This window comes from Marmota flaviventris, chromosome 1, assembly GCF_047511675.1.
Source record: "Marmota flaviventris isolate mMarFla1 chromosome 1, mMarFla1.hap1, whole genome shotgun sequence".
NCBI lineage: Eukaryota > Metazoa > Chordata > Mammalia > Rodentia > Sciuridae > Marmota > Marmota flaviventris.
The window spans coordinates 44,207,730-44,225,818 of record NC_092498.1 but is presented as its reverse complement, the minus strand read 5'-3'; the positions used below and the strand labels follow the sequence as shown (position 1 = coordinate 44,225,818).

Below are 18,089 nucleotides of genomic sequence, written 5' to 3'. Positions count from 1 at the left end.
ACTTACACCAGGTGTGTGTGGCACCAGATGTTACATTTTCCCTTTTCAGTTGCTCCATCATTTGGTCATTAAGATGACCTAGATGTTGGTGCCCTAAATGTTGTTACATGTTTACTTTAGTTCTTTCAAATGCTTACACATAGAGCAAAACTTTGATAATGGGATTGCAAGAAAAACAGTGTAATGTGTTAACTATTTTATTTCAAGAACCCCTTCTTACTTTAAGTTTGATTAAAAATATTTTCAAAATGTATCATTCCACCTCTCTTAGTATATATAAGTTATATACTATATACTTAGTAAGTTATATACTAGTTATATACTATCACAGTAAGTTATATACTATAACTTACAGAAGTGAATCATTACTGATTTGGGGATTTAAAACAAATTCTATTCAATATTGATTCTCATTTGCAGGAGATGAGCCGTTGTGCACCGATTCTATTTTATTTTCTGGGCTTATCATGTAAATAAATCCCTTATATGTGGCTGTTGGAGATTATAGTTAATATTAAGCAAAGTAACAGAGTTTGTTTTGTTTTGTTGTGTTTTCCTAGCTGGTGGTGGGGACCAAACCCAGGGGTTTACACATTTAGGGCAAGTGGTCGACCACTGAACTACACCTCCAGCTCTTAAGTGAATTTTTAATACTGTTGATCCCCAAACAGAAGATATGGGGTTTTTACTCTCCAAATTTGTGTCTTTACAAAGTCTTCATATTATGAGGGCATTTTCTTAATCATATTTTGAATAATAATGTGCTGTTTAGTAACTATGCGACTTCAATAAATGCTAAACTAGGACATTTATAGAGATTCACCGATGGATGAATAAAAAAAGGCAGTATAGATATTTAGTGCTGATTTAGTAGTTTTTGTGGTATGTAATCTTATACTTCTCGGTTTGGGAAACACTGTAAACAAACCCTTTAAGAATCACTTTCAAAAGCAACATAGAAAATGTTTACATTGTGGGAATTAAAAATATACTCTTAGAAAACAACTGGCATAATTGACAGGACTGGTATTCCATCAATGGTCACCTGCAGCTTGAGATAACTCCCCAGGGACAGCATCATGTTTGAAGACAAAGAGTTTTGAAGTCCAAATAATTTATAGGTGAAATGATGTGCTCTGGGAATTATAAGATAACTCAAAAGAGGGCTTCTGTCATAGATATAAGATATATGTAAAAAGTTTGCATAGACACATTCATGAAAAAAGAAGGCTCTGCTGTGGCAGTCTTCTATGATCCTGGGATAGAAACACATTTTGCACATGGCAGGAGGCTCAAGAAGGGCCAGAAAAGCCCTTTAAGACTGTGCTTTCATCAGAGACACAGTTTCCTTAAGGTGGTCCACAGAACCCACACATAGTTATAATAGAGATACATGTATGTATCTTCATGTAGGTGTGTTAATAACAAACTACAATACAGTTGTTTATCCACCAAACTTCATACCAAAATAATAATCCATTCCAAGAAATTACTAGAAGGGTTACCTGATACCTAATCAAGTTAATATGCCAAGACTGAATAGAGTGATCTTAATTCTTAGACACTCTCTAAACAGGTTCGATCTTGTAAATCATTTTGTTTTTGGGTGATGCATGGTTCTTCTTGCTTTCATTATGAGATAAAGCTGGGAACTGATTATATGCTGATTATTGCAACACTCTGAGGTGTTTCTGTGAACCAGTTATATGAAAACAAGGGATGCATAGTCTCAGTCTCAAAAGAATTTTGATCTTTAGTAATCAGAGAAGGTAAACAGGCAAATAAAATAGAGAAGGTTTGAAATATTTTTCTTTATGGAATTGGGCCAGTGCAAAAGTTGGCTTCCCTTGTAAGAAGACTATGTTGGAACATTCCACCTTGTTTGCCACAAGAATTTTTGTGATGGGAGTGATAATGGTTTCAGGTGTGGCTAGTGCATCTTGGGCATTTTTCCTGGGCAACAAAACTGACCTGAATTTAGATAATAGATAATCCCACCTTGTTGTTCCTGTTGGGACACGAAAAAATGTCAAAGGGGTAGAATAAAGTTCAAATGAGTTTTAAGAATTTTTAGAATTAATAGGTACTTTCACATCTGGAGACTGAAATGTACAAAATAAAACAATATGATAACATATCACTATACCCTTGTAAAGTCAAGTCCCTTTTTAATTTTTAACAGATTAATGTTTAAATAGCAACATCATGTGCTGTAGAAGCCTTATAAGAACTTTTTAAACTTGTGTTTGTGAAGTAGCTTATTGGATGTGTTTTCTCAGCATTGCTTTTAATTTTACACTTCTTTTTCCTAATCCCATGTTTCCAATAGTCCTTTTGCTTCCTTTTCTGTATTTTCTAGTGAAGAAAAGGGGCAGCTTCTGAGGAATCCCATTGCTTCTTAAAGTTTGCAAAATATATTAAACAGGTGCAGGGGAAAAAAGTTTTAATTGGGATATATGTGTATACTATGAATATTGGTCAACTTTGGAAGGGAGAGGAGGGAATTTTGTCTTTACTTCATCAAAAGATAAATTGACTATCTCAGAAGTATTTCCCTAAGCTTCATAAAAAGCCATCTAGAGTTTTCATCTAGGGAAGTATCCCAGACATTTCAGCAAAAGTCAATAAATGTTTCTGAATTCATATGCTCTTGATATGCCTCAGCAAAATTATGTACTGTCTCTTATCAAGGACATAGTTATTGTTCTTCCTGATAACAATTATAACCTTTATGTCTCATGATAAGTGAGACACATATTTTCAAAGTCAAACTTTGGATAAGCTATATTATTTGTTCAATTATGATCATAGTGGTCATTTTGCTCAAAGGCACAGCCAGGCCCATATAAGCAAATCTGGGTTCAGTACAAGGAATGTCCAAGGCCACAAAGGACTTCCAAGTTGATGTTCTTCCTCCAGCACCAAGTGATAAAATGACTAGCAAGAAAAATCCTGAGGTATAGATGTTAGGTTTTACTGTATGTAAATCAAAGCACCAAGACTTTCCCTAACACTTCATGTGAAAATACCATTTCATCTTAATACAAATGATCATCAGTGTAAAAGAATGTGTTGCAGACATGCAAATTCCAAGTTTAAAAAATATTTTCTTTTCATCATCACACTAATTTCTTAAGATATGATTTTAACTGTAAATCAAGATTTAACTTCCTGATTTTCTTGGAAAAAAAATATTTTGGCCATTTACCAAGCACAGAAAAGCCCTTGAGAACCTTTCCTAGAATGATGCTTATTCTGCTTTATATGTCAGGATTTGTAAATGAGGAATCTGTGTGACTTACCCTATTAAAACAGTGCTCATGATTGGGTCCATAAAAATGCTGGAGGCATCTCACATTGTTTTTGTTGACGATCTTGTTGAAGAATTCATTGACATATTTGATAGGGAATGCGCAGACAGCTGATCGATTCATTGGTTCAGCAGAATCTGGCTTGCTCTGTGCGAACACCCCATAGAGAATGTCGTCATTTAGGTTGGCTCCTATTTGCTTGGCAAGATGGGCCCCGGGCTTACTGACATATGCAGCTTGAAGGATATTAAATACCTCTTCCCTTGTGGATCTCTTCCTTCTCTTTTCTGTGAGAATACACTCCAGAGGCATTTCCATGTAGGAATGCAATCCAGAGTCCACGGAACAGAACCTGATTATTCTGGTGTGAAAAGTCTGGGCATTCAGAGTTTCCCTTTGGACTGTCAGAAAGTAAATAAAATGGTTACTTTCGAAGGCATGGACATACTTAATGGGGTAAGAATCTCGGAACTCAGGTAAAACATCTATATAGGACTGGTCTGTTAAGAACTTAAAGCCATCTTGAGTCTCCTTCAGCCGTCTCACCGATATTGAATGCAATGAATGATCTGGAAGGTAAGAAGAATTGATGGTATTGCCCACGAAGAAGTTGATGAACCTGTTCTTTACAGAGAGGAGAACTTTGGCTCCCAGGGGGCTCACCACACAGTCGGGACACTGTCCTGGCTCTTTGTCTGCCTGTGAGGAGAACATGCAGTGGACTTCTCGCTGTATGTCAGCAGTATTATTGCGTGGAAGGACATGTCGCTGGCAGGTCCCTCTGCTGACACTGCCGCAGCTAATGAGCTGGTCATCATAGTATGTGTCCACAAGCAAGGCCATGTTGACGTTATCTTTCCAAACGCCCCCTGACACATTCACTTTGCTGCTGCAGTCCTGGCATGGAAGACAATCCGGGTGTTCCAGCACGGGCCCAGTCTTGTACTCCGCCACCTTCTGAAGGTCCTTGTCATTTAAGACATAGATGTAGTTAGTGGCACCGAGGTAAATATGATGCTCATGTAGAACGACATTCTGGATGGGCGTTTCTGCGGTGAAGTTGGGAAGCTGATAGTTCATGTTCACATTCATCTCGGACTTCGCTAGTGCCTCTTTACATTCCCCATCGCTCCTCAGCACCCAGGTAAACAGCAGCACAAGGATGCCAGGTGCAAGCACAGCAGGGACCTTCATTGTGTGAAGCTGATCTGCCAAAACACGTTCAAGGAGAGAAGGGGTTTAGTTGTCATTAGGAACAGAGAAGAGAAAACTGAAAAAGAGAACTATCCCAGTTAAACTCTCTGAAATAACACTTCCTAACTGGAGATCGTACATAGAATGAAAACAAAACTCGAGCTGGTTGCACATAAAGATGCATTGTGTGGTTGGACATGACTCCACACAGTTTAATTTTGGAAGTCAAGCCATGAACGAGTAATTTTAGAGAGCCATTATGAGATGCAAACAATGTTCTGTATTAAAGTCCACACGGCGGCTAAGTGAGACTCATTCAGCAGTGAAATAAGAAACACAGCATATTTCTTTCTTAACCCCTTGCTGGTTGTTTAATGTGGTTTCCTATCTGTGGCTAATGACTAGGTTGATATTTAAACTTTCTTGTGTAGTCAAGTAAAGGAACTGTGGTTCAGATTCATTTATTCTAGAAATCACAGCAGGCATTGTTTCCTTGGGAGCATGTAGAATTACTAGGCTAAATTTAGCTTCCTTTTGGAAGAAAACAATCATAAATTCTAGAAGCAATATGATCACATGCTGTTTATAGGATTTTGTGTGCAGAGGAAAGGTATGGTTAAAATTTGGCTATAGTTAACCTATTGTTTCAGACGGACAAATGCTTAACGTACGATTACTGGGAACATAAAAGCAGCGGGATGAAATTGTATAAAATAAAATATAATCTTCAGAACTAAAGTCTTAGAATTATTACTCAGAGAAAAACAGCACATTGTTCATTACCAAGTCAGAAAGCTATTTAGTAAAAAGAACATTATTTTAACATTCCATTGTATGCACACGGACAATATTTCTATCAGGAAGCATGAATGGATTAGTTTCTCAGTTTTTAAAGACTTAGGTGCACAAGTTCTAGGCATGTGAGTTCTACTTGTAATAGCTATAAACAGGGCAGTACATTGGAAAGGAGAGCTCTTAGAACAGAAGAAACTAAATAGCTGTTACTTTTCTTTAAAAACATCATTCTGACAGGACAAAAGGAACCTCTAAATAAGTACCAGGCACTATATCCATGTCAAAGACTAATCTTGGGTCAATAAAAGCACAACAGTATGTGTGTAGCTCTGTGCTTGTACTATAGGAAATGGACCATGGTCCCTGACCTTTAGTAAACCTAAAAAATTAGTTAAGCAGTAACATACACATGCTGATAACTATACTACATGGTATTATAATACCCCACATAGCACAAACAAAAAGCTACAAGCACATAGGATTAGGATTATGAGAAATAAGGACAAGTTCATTATGTCATGAGGTCCAGCAGAGCAAAGATAACGTCTACTTGGCTTATTACTATATCCCTAATACCTGGTACAGAGTCTTGGACACTACTGATGTTAAATATATGTTGAATAAGTGAGCAAACAAAAATTAAGCAATATGTTCAAAGTCATATAACAGGTAAGGGTAGTAGCCAGAACCTGAATTCACATCTTTTTGACTCCAAAATTAAAGTTACTTTTATTCTACTAAATTTCTAAGAATCAGCGGCTATCATTAAAAGGTAATGAAAAGCTACCAAAGGGATCTGAGTTGGGGAGTCCTAACAAGGTTTGACTCTAGGAAGATTTATCTGGAGGCAAAGGGTTTAGAGTAGGGGAAAATTTGCAATGAGAAGACCAGTTGACTGGCAATTATTAGGCATAATAAAATATTAAGGGTTGGACCAAGATGGTGGCCCAAAGAATAGAAAGAAGAGATGAATGAGAGACATATCTGAATAAATAAAGACTGGACACCTAACTGGGTAGAGTACAAAAGAAAAGGCAAAGATGATTGACAGTCATCTGGGAAAAAGTGAAACAAGTTACAGAACTAGGGTAGTCATAAATAGGATGTTAGGTTAAGATATGGATTTTAAACACATTGAATTTGATATGCTAGTGGGAAATGAGTCAATGTTCTACTACAGGAATGACTAGTACGTTTTATATTATTCATCAAGAGGCAGCTGCTTGGAATAAATAAATAGTAAAAAATTTAACCAGACAGAGCACGTGTGCCAAGGACCAGAGGTGGGAAATGAAAAGGATTCTGTCCTTACTGGGAAAAGGGGCATGACTGGGGGGACAATATCTGTTCTGGGTGAGACGGTGGCAAGTGGGCATGAAAGCCAGGTATTTACCTCTGCTGCACCATAAGGAACGAACAATCCTAAATCAATCTTGGTGGACTAATTGGGACTCTCATTGGAATAGAAAGAAACTTTGCACGTGTCTGCATACAGGTGATGGTTAAAACCAAGAGTGGGTATATTCATGGAGGAACTAGGTGAAAGAAGAGTCATTAAATCAAGAAAGGTTAAGGTCTTGGAGACATGGAAGGCCGAAATTGTACACTGTCGCAGAAGCTGTGTGAAGGTCTCAGGAAGGAGAATGTGGTCCACGTGGAAGCTCTTTGTTGATTTTAAAAGAGTATTTTTAATGGATTTAATAGTGGTGTGCAAGGGAATGTGTGATGAGGAAGTAGAATGTTTATCAAAGGAAGAACAAGCAGAAACCATTAACAGGGTCAAGCGGAGTTTATTCTTAAATTGTAGGAAAGACATATGCTTATTTGTAGGACTTCCCTTTCTTCTACTAATGTTGTTTTGGTGTCTGTGAAGACATGGTGCCCTTCCCCATGAAGCTCACAGTCACTTGGTGGAGCAATGGCTTAACAGTTATGGGAATGCAAAGGAAGAGTGACAATCCAGATAGGAGATGATACTAGTGTTCAAGGAGGAAATTTTCACAGAGAAAATTTCTAGTTGGCACAGCAGTTTGTGCAAAGACACGGAGGCAGTGGAGAGCATATGGCATGGGCAGGAAAGTGGCAGGTAGTTGAGCCTGGAGAACTTGGGACCCCAGACAAACGAGAGAGAAAATTGTTGGAGTAATATTCTAAAGGAGAAAAGGAGGGCCCTCCCAAGGTCACTAGAACATAAAAGAGGTTACTGTTTCTGAGACAGAAGGAGAAGATGAGTAGTCAGGTGTAAATACAGAGACATTGAGGGACAAGAGTTATGACCTCAATATTGAAAAAATAAATCAGTGCATGATCATTTCCTGAAAGCAATGAACACAAAGGAGGAACTAGTGACTTTGGGGTTCAGGAAGAGGTTTAGGGTAACTATAGCAGGGTATGCAAACTGTGGTCAGTAAAAAATAAATAAAAGACTAGTTCTATGGGCTTCTTTAAGATAAGACATGATGCGTTGTGACTTCCTCTTCACATTCATGAAAGATGCACAATCAAGGATACAATGTCCTTCAGCTTCCAAGCAAAGGATTCCTATTGAGGATATAGGTTCTGAAGAACAAGCAAAGCTAGAAAACTGCAGTTGGACCAGAGAGTAAGGCGAAATTTCAGTAAGGTAAAGAACTTGAATGTAATAAAAAATAACAATAACATGCACAGAGCGCTTATCACGTGCCAGGCATTCTGCTAAACTCTCTGATTTACTCTTCAAAAAACCCGGGGAAGAAAGAAGTATTCTCATCCTCCTCTTCTGAGTGAGCACACTTGTCAGAAGTCAATTAGATCCAGGATTGGATTCCATCTAACAGACAGGAATCCATCCACCCTCTTAAATACTTCAATACTGAAGCAGCTTCCTTAGCTTTCAGGGAAGCACACTGGAGCAGAAGTCAGAAGTCCTTGGCCTCTGATTTGGCCCTTCTCCCTCCAGCTCTATGGCTTCAGGCCATTCACCCTCACCTAGCCTCAGGGTCCAATATTCTCATAAGATTGCTTTTAAATATCAAAAAGGGATTTCAGGACTTCTGTAGTAGCTCATGGAGGAGCACTTGCCTAGCATGTGGGAAGCACTGGGTTCCATCCTTAGCACCACATAAAAAATAAAGGTATGTGTCCATCTACAACTAAAAAAAAAAGGGGGGGGGGAATTTCATCTCTGAAAGTACTTAGACCATTATAAAACATTTAAAAATGTAGGGAGTTGTACATGCTATTTTTTATATATAATTGTTTTGAAAGGTACTAGAAAATTTTTGGTGCTAATGAGGAACATCATAAAGAAGAAAAGAAAAGAAGGATTAGGAACAAGTTGTTCTCTTAGTCAAGTGTCTAGTGTATATTATGTGAAAAATGAAAGGTTCTTCTCAATATGGTATATATCAGTATATCTCTCAAAATTGGGAACATTAACCTAATAAATAATTTCTTACTATATTTTCTCTAGAAAATACTAATAAAAGAAAACAAATGAACCATTACGGCCAAAAGGAAGAAAAACAACATTATGACCAATTTGCGTGTTAGTTGTTGGCCATTAACACAGTACAGAATGTGAACGACTTTTTTTCTTTCTCCTCTAGGCTTTTTGAAGGATTTCAAAATTAACTTTAAAAAAATCTAAGGTATTATGTTAAATTATGTTTTAAAAATAAGATTCATAGCTTAAGTTCGGTACGTAAGTCATTCTCTGCTCTAAACCTCAACTAGCTAGAATGCAGGTGAAAGTACTAGTGGGTTTTTGTTATCTCACTTGGTGAAAAGACAAAGCCATAGAAAACCAGTAGGAAAGGATTCCTTTGAGGAAAAAACCTTTCAGAAAACACACTGGAGTTACTGCCCTGTTCTCCTACACCTTCTTTCTGTTCTCTCATAACAAATAGTGATGCCATTTTTCATACTGAGAAAGGAAAGAAAGGTTAAAATTACTTATCTTAGTTAAAGAAAAAAAGTAGGACTAGGGCCCATCATCAACAACAGGACTTTTATTTAAAATATGGGTTTCTGTTTAAACTTCAGATACGAGAAAACTTAGGCACCTAAAATGCTCTGTTTCTTTTAACCATCCTGTTAATTAAGGCCAATTCTTATTAACAAAAGTATGTGTTGCTCAGACCGGATCTCTAGGAAATGTATGTGTCCTTCCTAAGGGATGGAGGGAAACTTTATCTGTTGTTGAGCTGGATACTCTGATGATTCTGACAGTTCACTGAGTGATAGCTGAGGGATGAAGTGCAGACTCTAGAGCCAGGATGCAGGGTTTGAATCCATCCACTCATTGTATGGCCTTGGGTAAGTAACTCTGAGCCTCTATTTTCTCTTCTGAGGTACGGGTGTGACTTATGGTATCTTCCTCCCCTGTTGCAAGGGTTATTCTGTGGATTCAATGAGTTCATACATGGAAACCACGAAGAATAATGCCCAACACACAGTAGGCCAACAAATGTTCTCTAAGTATTACTGTTTGTTCATTCCCCCAATAAACACTGCTGAGCATCTATAATATGCCCAACACTAGGCAGAATGCTGAAGAAACAAAGACGAATAAATTCCTTTCCAGTTGTCAGTGAGGCCTCAGACAAACACACCACAGTTTAAATTCTGTGTGGGAAGGCCTCTGCAGGAAACTTAACCAAGCTAGAGGAGTTAGATGGGTTTTCCAATTAATCAATCACAGTCCTTTCCTCATAATGAATTCACAACCTTGAGGTGAGCACTGGAGAACACATATGTATGGCAGTGAAGCTAATTAGTTGTATGACCCAAAGCACAATTTCTCTGGCATCACCTGATTTTCAGAATTATGGCGCTGAACTAGTCATCTGCTTAAGCCTCTTGAAGTGGATCGTAACAACTATTTTGTGCATCGCTTTCCAATTCACATGTTATGGTTTGGATCTGGACTGCCCCACAAAGTCTCATGTATTGAAGGCTTAGTCCCCATTGCAGCAAGGTTCTGATGTGGGGCTTTTGGGAAGTGATTAGACCATAAGGGCTCTGAACTCAGCAGTGGATTAATCCATTGATAGCTGAATGGACTACTGAGAGGTGGTGGGAACTATAGGTGGTGGGACACAGATGGAGGATGGAGGTCACTGGGGCACTCCCTGGAAGGGTATTTCTTGTACTAGATTCCTTCCTCTCTCTTTCTTTCTGCTTCCTGTTTGTCTTGAGCTGAACAGTTGCCTCTGCCATGACCTTCTACCATTATGTTCTGCCCAAAGTAATGGAACTGGCTGACTATGGACTGAAACCTCTGAAACCACAGACCTCATGAGCCAAAATAAATCTTTTCTCCTTTAAGTTGATTTTCTCAGGTATTTGTCACAGCAAGGAAAGCCTGAGTAACCCATCATATTTTAGTGACATCATCTTGGTAGCTTGAAATCAGCCATGGTGGGAACATCTACACCATGGAAATTGACAAACACCACAAATCAGGGCTCTTTTCCTCCCCTCAAAGGATGAGTTTGAAATATGTATTAGCATTCCTGCATTCAACTAATGAACTCCAAAGTATCTCCCAACTCTAATAATTTTCATCTTTGAGATTGTTTTTCTACAATTACATGTTATTCCAGTGCCATCCGCTTGGCATATATCACCTTCTCTTCCCCATTTATGTGCCAGATCTGGCTGTGCAAGCAATTTTAATATTTATATTGGCAATGACTCCAGAAATACATTCACTTCATATATTTTTGTCTTGATGCACTTATTTCTGTGATGTGCCTGAACCAGGCTTTCAATATAGAATGTCTTTTTGCTGCTTCTGTCTGTCTTTTTTTTCCTTCTGAAATAGTACTAGCCATTTAAGCAACTTTGAATTCTTTACTAAACGGAACATGTAAAGATGATTCAAACAGACTGACTAATTCATTCTCTTAAAATGTTGTGCACATATCAGGTGAAACTGAATCACTCATAAAACATTCCTTTATTTCTTTTCAGTTGATAGTTAAAATAATCTCACTGACAAAACATTTCCTGGGAGTGATCATCTCCATGGCACCCTGGCCATTAAACTTTTGGCATTTAGGAGTATTTCCTTCTACAAAGACTGTTCCTTAAGCTATGAATTTCAGCATAGCCTAACCTTCAAACCAGCCATTCAACCATCTGCCATCTGTCTACTTGCAGTTTTCTCATTAAACTAGCTTACGTTGGTCTGTTCATTCTCCAGAAATCTTGAACTGCATTTAAGACACTAAGTACTTTACTGAGAGCTACTTGTGCCTATCGATACTTTCATCATCATGTTCACCATCCATGAAAACATGTGTAAAATAGATGTCATATTTTCATACTGATACCTCAGGAGAAAACACAGCATGATAAAATAAATTTTTTAAGAGGGAGACTTTCTAAATTTTCATGTAAGTAAGTCTACTTTCTTTAGAAATTGATTTTTTTTTTTTTAGAAAACATAAAACTATATGGAAAGCACTTTATAGTTTACAAGACACTATCAGTTCCATAATCTCTTCTAATCATTTTAACGTGAGCATTAGTCCTATGTTTTCAGATGACAAAACTGAGGTTGAAAGAGGATAAAATATTAGCTAAAATGTACTAAACATGCAATCCAGGTCTTCTCAGTATTTCTAATTTTTAAAAAATATGTGATGTTTATTCAAACTATTTTAATTATTTACATTTCCTGGAAAGTTTTATTCAAAAGGCACAATATTTTTGTGAGTATCTATTCTTACCTGCCCAGCACTATCTCTTTTGAAAACCCTCCATTCCCTGTCTATGGTACTGTCAATCAATCACATGGCCTACTTCCAACCACAGGGTAAGCCTGTAAACAAGGCTTGCCTTTCAATGAGCTGTATTCTCTTGATGCTTCTTAGAGGGGTGAACACATGACCAAAACAAGGCCAATCGTTTTAATTTTAGGGATTTAGTATGGATGCTGGGAAAGGATCTCTCTCCATCAGAGATCACAAACAGAAAAGATGATGTGACCTTGGAGAGTCTGGAAAGTCTTTGCCACTCAGGGGAAAGTCTGCCTGAGCGTGAAACTGATGCAAGCAGCAGGAGGGCCAGACATGTAGAGAGACAGGCTCCTGATGCTATTGTTTGAGCATCTATATCCAACCATGTCTCAAGCTAATGGCAGCCAGTAAAATTTCTTCTTCTTTCTTTTTTTTTTTTATCAACAGTTTCACAATGATTCTTTTATTCCTTGCCTCTGAAAAAGTTCTGAGCAAACAATATTAGGAGAAAATACCACAAGCTTGAGAGTTTAAACACAAGGTTGAGTATGTAAAAGCAATTTAATGTAAAATATTCAAGTAACTGGGACAAAGGTGGTTTCTTTACTTACTTGAATAATTAAATATTTCACTTTGCTCTTGGGAATCTATCAGCTAAAATCTCTGAGGGGGTATACTGATCTTTTCCTACTATATAATTTCAAAGTCTTCTACAATATTTATATACCATAATCTCAAGATGAAAATAATGTATCTAAGCGAAGAGTCGAGATATAAAAAGAAGAAAATATTTCAATACTGCTTTTAAGTGTATAAAACAGATTTATGATGATGGAAAAGAAAAATGGCTGAGGCTCCATAATAAGGAAATTGCAGCCATAAAAACAGTCATGGTTAAATCTCCAGGAAGATTTGCCAGAGTGAAATTCTAAGGAAAATTTCTAGCTCTCTCTCTACATTTATATTATTTCCATTAGCTTTAAAAGTGGGACCATAAAAACAAAGTTATAGAAAAAAAGATTCCAATAGGAGATTTCTGATGACATTTAAAGTACTGTATTTATAAACACTCATTACTTCTGAAGTCATATTACATTATATCACCCAATATTAATCAGATATTTGTAAGCACCCATTACATGCCATGCACTAGTTTATACTGAGAATTTCTGCCTACAAAGGGTGCATAGTCCATTGATTTAGAGACAGTAGGATAAACTCTATAATCTAAATCTGTAACCTAAATAGAAAAGTGAATGTAACAACAGGGTTGCTCAGAAAGCAAATCTTAAAATGTGTTTTGCTCAATGTTTGATTCTTTCACCTAAAGATTTAACACTGTTAGCCTAAGTTGACTTTAGAAAGATAGAACAATACACTGTTTCAAATACACTGTTTCAAAATTTCTTTCTAATGCAACCAGATAGTATTTTGGCAATGATTTTTAACAGTGAGTCAAGGGCACAAAGGAATCTTCAGGACTTTTGACATGTCCACATTTAAATGATCCATATATTTTTTAAAAATATATGATGCTTATTTGAGCTTAATAACATGTTTTTATAACATTCTTCCCAAGAGCTCACGAGATAGTGGGGCTTCAGGGTGAGATGTGTCTGGGCCTTGCCATTTTCATACCCTCTGAGTCTGAGAGTCAGCTTTTTCTTCCACACTTTGTGGGCTGGCCAAGAGGTTAGAGATAGATTTTGAGAGATGCTGGCATTTCGTTTCTGCAGCACATCCTGGCGTTGATAAACACAGCTTCTATGTATCCTGAGTTGTGTTTTAGCCAGTTTTTACCTGCCCTCAACAAAAATGAGGAAGTGGACCAGTGCCCAGGGTGAGACCACTCCATACACCTGTTGACTGCTTCTTCACCTTCCTGTTCCTATAGACAGTTGAAATAGAGTCACTCCGTATTTCCCACCCTTTGGCCATCTTGTGGTTTTCCTGTTTCAAGCTCTTGAAATCCTTAAGTTGTCCTTCAAGATGAGACAGGCCATGGCAAGGGCCTCCCATATTGAGGAAGGAAAGCAAATAGGAACCATTACTTTACCTCTTTAAATGAGTAAGCCCTTATCTCCACTGAGATTCAGGAAGTAAAGATGCAAGAAGCCCAGGGAAATCTGAAATCTGAATTTCAGAGAAACACTGAATATATATATTTTTTAGTTTAAGTAAGTACCCTAAAGGTATTTTACAGGATAGTTCTATTTGTACACAATCAGAGAATAATAAGGGCATAATCATTTTTTTCCCAACAGTACTCAGATTAAAAAGATTCCAATGAAACTTAGTTATCTTTGAGGTAGAACAGATTTTTAAGATTTCTGTAGCACATATATATTGCAAACAACATATATATATATTTTTTTTTTGCTGCTATATATCTAAAACACGCTGTTATAAAAGTGATTACCAGGGTAATCTGTTCCTGACAGGTGGTTTCAAATATCATGTAAAGGTCTAGCAAAGTCTTTAACTCAAAAGTTCTACTGTAGAAACCAGCCTATACATGGCATGAAATTTCTGAAACATAAAAAGTGCTCCTAGATTTGGACATTTTATTTATTATAAGATTCAAATATAAACAGCTACAGAAGAAAACAAGTTAAGTGTGGCATTAGAATAATTTCCATGTGTTAAGATTAAGATTTTCTAGAATCTGCCTAAAACACTATTTCTTGATTATTATACAAATGCGTCTTTGGAAGAGAGAGAGTACTTTTATTCAGATTCTTATCCAGTATTGCATTCTTTTTTCTAATAATCATTTTAAAAGTTGAAAACGACTGAATCTTCACATAAGAAAATGCCAGTTGTGCATTTTCCAGTTATGATACATGATTGAGATCATTGTTCAACCCTGATACAAGAGTCAAGATAAAAAGAACAGGATGCCATTATGTTCTCAAGATCATCACTCATAAATTCATAATCTATTAACAAACATCTTTGTCCTTTCAAGAATGGTGGAAAGTACCCAACTCTGGGAAAGAAGAATAAATGCACATTTGTTTTACCATTGTGCATATTATAAAAAATACTGTTCAGAAAATTCATTGAACTGTCAGAGCCTTGATTGACAGGACAAGCATTTGTCCCATTAATAAATTGTAGGTCAGAAATGAATGTTTTGTTGCCCTTGTAAATGTGAAGGTTGAACCTCCCCACTCTTAAGGAAGTGCTAAAATGCTTGTAATTGAAAGTATTATTTCATGTTTTTCAGTCTAATGGATGAATGTAATTTTATAATTTGGACTGAGTAGAAATGCTACCAGAGTGTTCAATTACTACAGGAGCAACAAATAGTGTAAACCCACAAATCTCACTTGAGATGCATCTATATATGCCAGTTAAAATAATCGTGTAACCTTTTCTCATGGCATTCAAATGCAGGGCTTTAAGAAGATAAACCTGACTGAATAGTCAGAATGTGAAATGCTAAAGGAGACAAGTTGGGGAGGAAACTGGCACATTACTCACTAATGAATCAGACATTCCCTGCTCAGGGGCTGCATTGTGCTCCGCAGAAGGCAAGCTACAATTCCAAATGGGAGAGGTGTGCTCAGTAAGGGGTTGACCAATTTCTCTGGCTTTACCAAAAGCAGAAATCAAATGGCCATGGGGGAATGCCAGCAGTGAGTGGGTCCCATTCTTAGGGTGGCAGTCATATAAAGAAAGTGAAACCAACCTCTGGGGAAGAGAGTAAGGGGAGAGGCATAAGGGTGGCCAGAGGCCAGACTCCAGAGGCCTTGAAACGTGGAGTGGTCCAATGGGTGGGCGGGGTGTCTCCTTGCACCAGCATTTTTGCTTAATTCTGATTTTTATTTTGCTCACGCCTAAGGACCTAAGGACATTTTTTTTTTTTTTGAAAGTCAATGCTATCAAGTCAAAGTGGAATGAACTAGGCTCTCTTTTTGAAGGCAAATTTTGTCAACAAGACATTTTCATTTTCAAGCAAAGTAGAAGAGAACTGTTAAGAGGTCAGAAAAATATGAATGGAAGGAACTCACAAATCTGGCCATGTTTGTTGAGGCGAGGACTTCTTGGATGAACATAATGCAATTATGTTGGAAGAAAATTTAAAAGCATATCAACAGCATTGTGTTGAGATCAATGTGTCATCAGAAAATAAGAAGCAGTCAATACCTAGATTGTTGGGAAAAAATTTTCTACAAAATTTTAAATACTTTTAAATAAACAGAGAATGCCAAGAAAACCGATTCTCATGAAAATATGACAGTACAGAAAAATAAGTACAGAATCCAATTTCTAAAACTCAGTGAACACTCTGGATTCTTAAAAAAAAAATCAATAAACTAAAAGGTTAGCACAACTTAAAAACAACTGTGCTCAGCACTGCATTTATAATAACTGATCAATTTTTTATTTGGAATAACTGATCATTTTTTTTTTTTTAATTTGGTACCAGGGATTGAACCCAGGGGCACTTAACCACTGAACCATATCCCCAGCTGCCCCACTCCTCTGCCCCCTTTTGAGACAGGATTCCATTAAATTGCTTAGGGTTTTTGTTAAGTTGCTGAGGTTGGCTTTGAATTTGTAATCCTTCTGTCTCAGTCTGCCAAGCCACTGATATTATATTTGTATGCCACTGTGACCGGCACAACTGATGAATTTAAGGAAAAATTAATCAGGACAGGACAGTTTGTGTGTATGTGTGCTTGGGAACAGAGGTTCAAAGAGAAACAGGAAGGGCAAAGAAAGGGCAAGTCATTAAAAAAAGAAAAAAATAACTTTTCCAACGAATCTAGGTATTGACTGTGAATCTCTACCTCCGGCTCACCACCCTCCCAGGGTGTCCTGAGGATGTCACTGTAGGAGCACACAGGGAAGAAGAGCTAAGTGTGCAGATAGAGAAGGGGTAGGAGGAGAATTTCAGAAAGGAGATATGGCTTGAGCTCAGCCCTGCAGGGGCATTGGAGTGGCTCAGCATGGGTCCTTTGGGCAGAGCAGAACTTTACACAGGCACATGGAGGAGGGGGCGCAATGTGCAAGGGTGTCTATGAGCTAAAACTCACATAGAGGCTGTGTGAGATGGGTTGGCAGTGGATGAAGCTGGAATGGAAGGTTAGCCTGGGGCCACATCAAAGATGTATCCTGTTTGCGGCGGGGGGTGGGGGTCTCTCTGTATTTTATCTATGGAGGGAGTTACTGGAAGGTATTAAGCAGGAGACAGAAATCAGCATATATATCCCTTTGGGTAACAATCTACATGGATTGAGGTGGGAAGGAACTACAGGCCAGAAGACACTCCAGAGATCATTGCATCTGTCCAGGCATGAGGATGGAGACAGAGAGCAAAATGAATATGTCTGGATCTGTGTGTTCATATTACATCTGCATCCAGAAATCCATCTTGTTATGGTTTAGATATTAGGTGTTCCCCAAAAGCTCATATATGAGACAATGCAACAATCCCCTGATGGGGATTAACTGAGTGTTAACTGAAGGCAGGTAGGGTGTGGCTGGAGGAGGTGGGCACCAGGGGTATGTCCTTGGGACATATATTTTGTATCTGGTGAGTGGAATTTCTCTTTTGTGAGCTGCTTTCCTCTGTCATACTCTTCCTCCATGATTTTCTGCCTCACCTCAAGCCCTGAGGGATGGAGCCAGCTGTCTATGGACTGAGACCTCTGAAACAGTAAGCCCCAAATAAACTTTTTCTCCTCTAAAATTGTTCTTTCAGGTCTTTTAGTCACAGCAGCAAAAAAAGCCTGAGTAAAACAGATCTCTTCAGCAGCACTTCTATCACCAGTCTAGTTTCCAATATATTCTTTCTTGTCCCTTGTTCAAAGCACACAAATTTCTGTGTCTCTATAATTCCCTGACTGTCCAGTAGTGAATTCCTTGTCGCCAACCTGACTGAGAAGCAGTATACTAGCAGCCTGACTCATGAGCTACAGAGCACCCGGAAAGTGCATCCTTCCTCTAATCTGCCATTTTTGATCCCCTCTCTAAAAGCTACTTAAGATTACATTCAGTAAGTATTTATTGAGGCCTTACTATGTGCCAGGTGTTTGGGAAACATCACTAAACA

General features: G+C 37.8%; 1 protein-coding gene across 1 annotated transcript in view; it reads right to left on the bottom strand.

Annotated features, from left to right (window-relative positions):
* The window catches only part of Met (MET proto-oncogene, receptor tyrosine kinase), a 117,989-nt gene that overhangs the window by 77,647 nt on the left and 22,253 nt on the right, over positions 1-18,089 (bottom strand). Inside the window, exon 2 of the mRNA XM_027926370.2 lies at positions 3,303-4,519. Within this exon, the coding sequence (XP_027782171.1) occupies positions 3,303-4,505 (1,203 nt within the window). The 5' untranslated portion in view covers positions 4,506-4,519. The remainder of the gene's footprint in view (positions 1-3,302; positions 4,520-18,089) is intronic.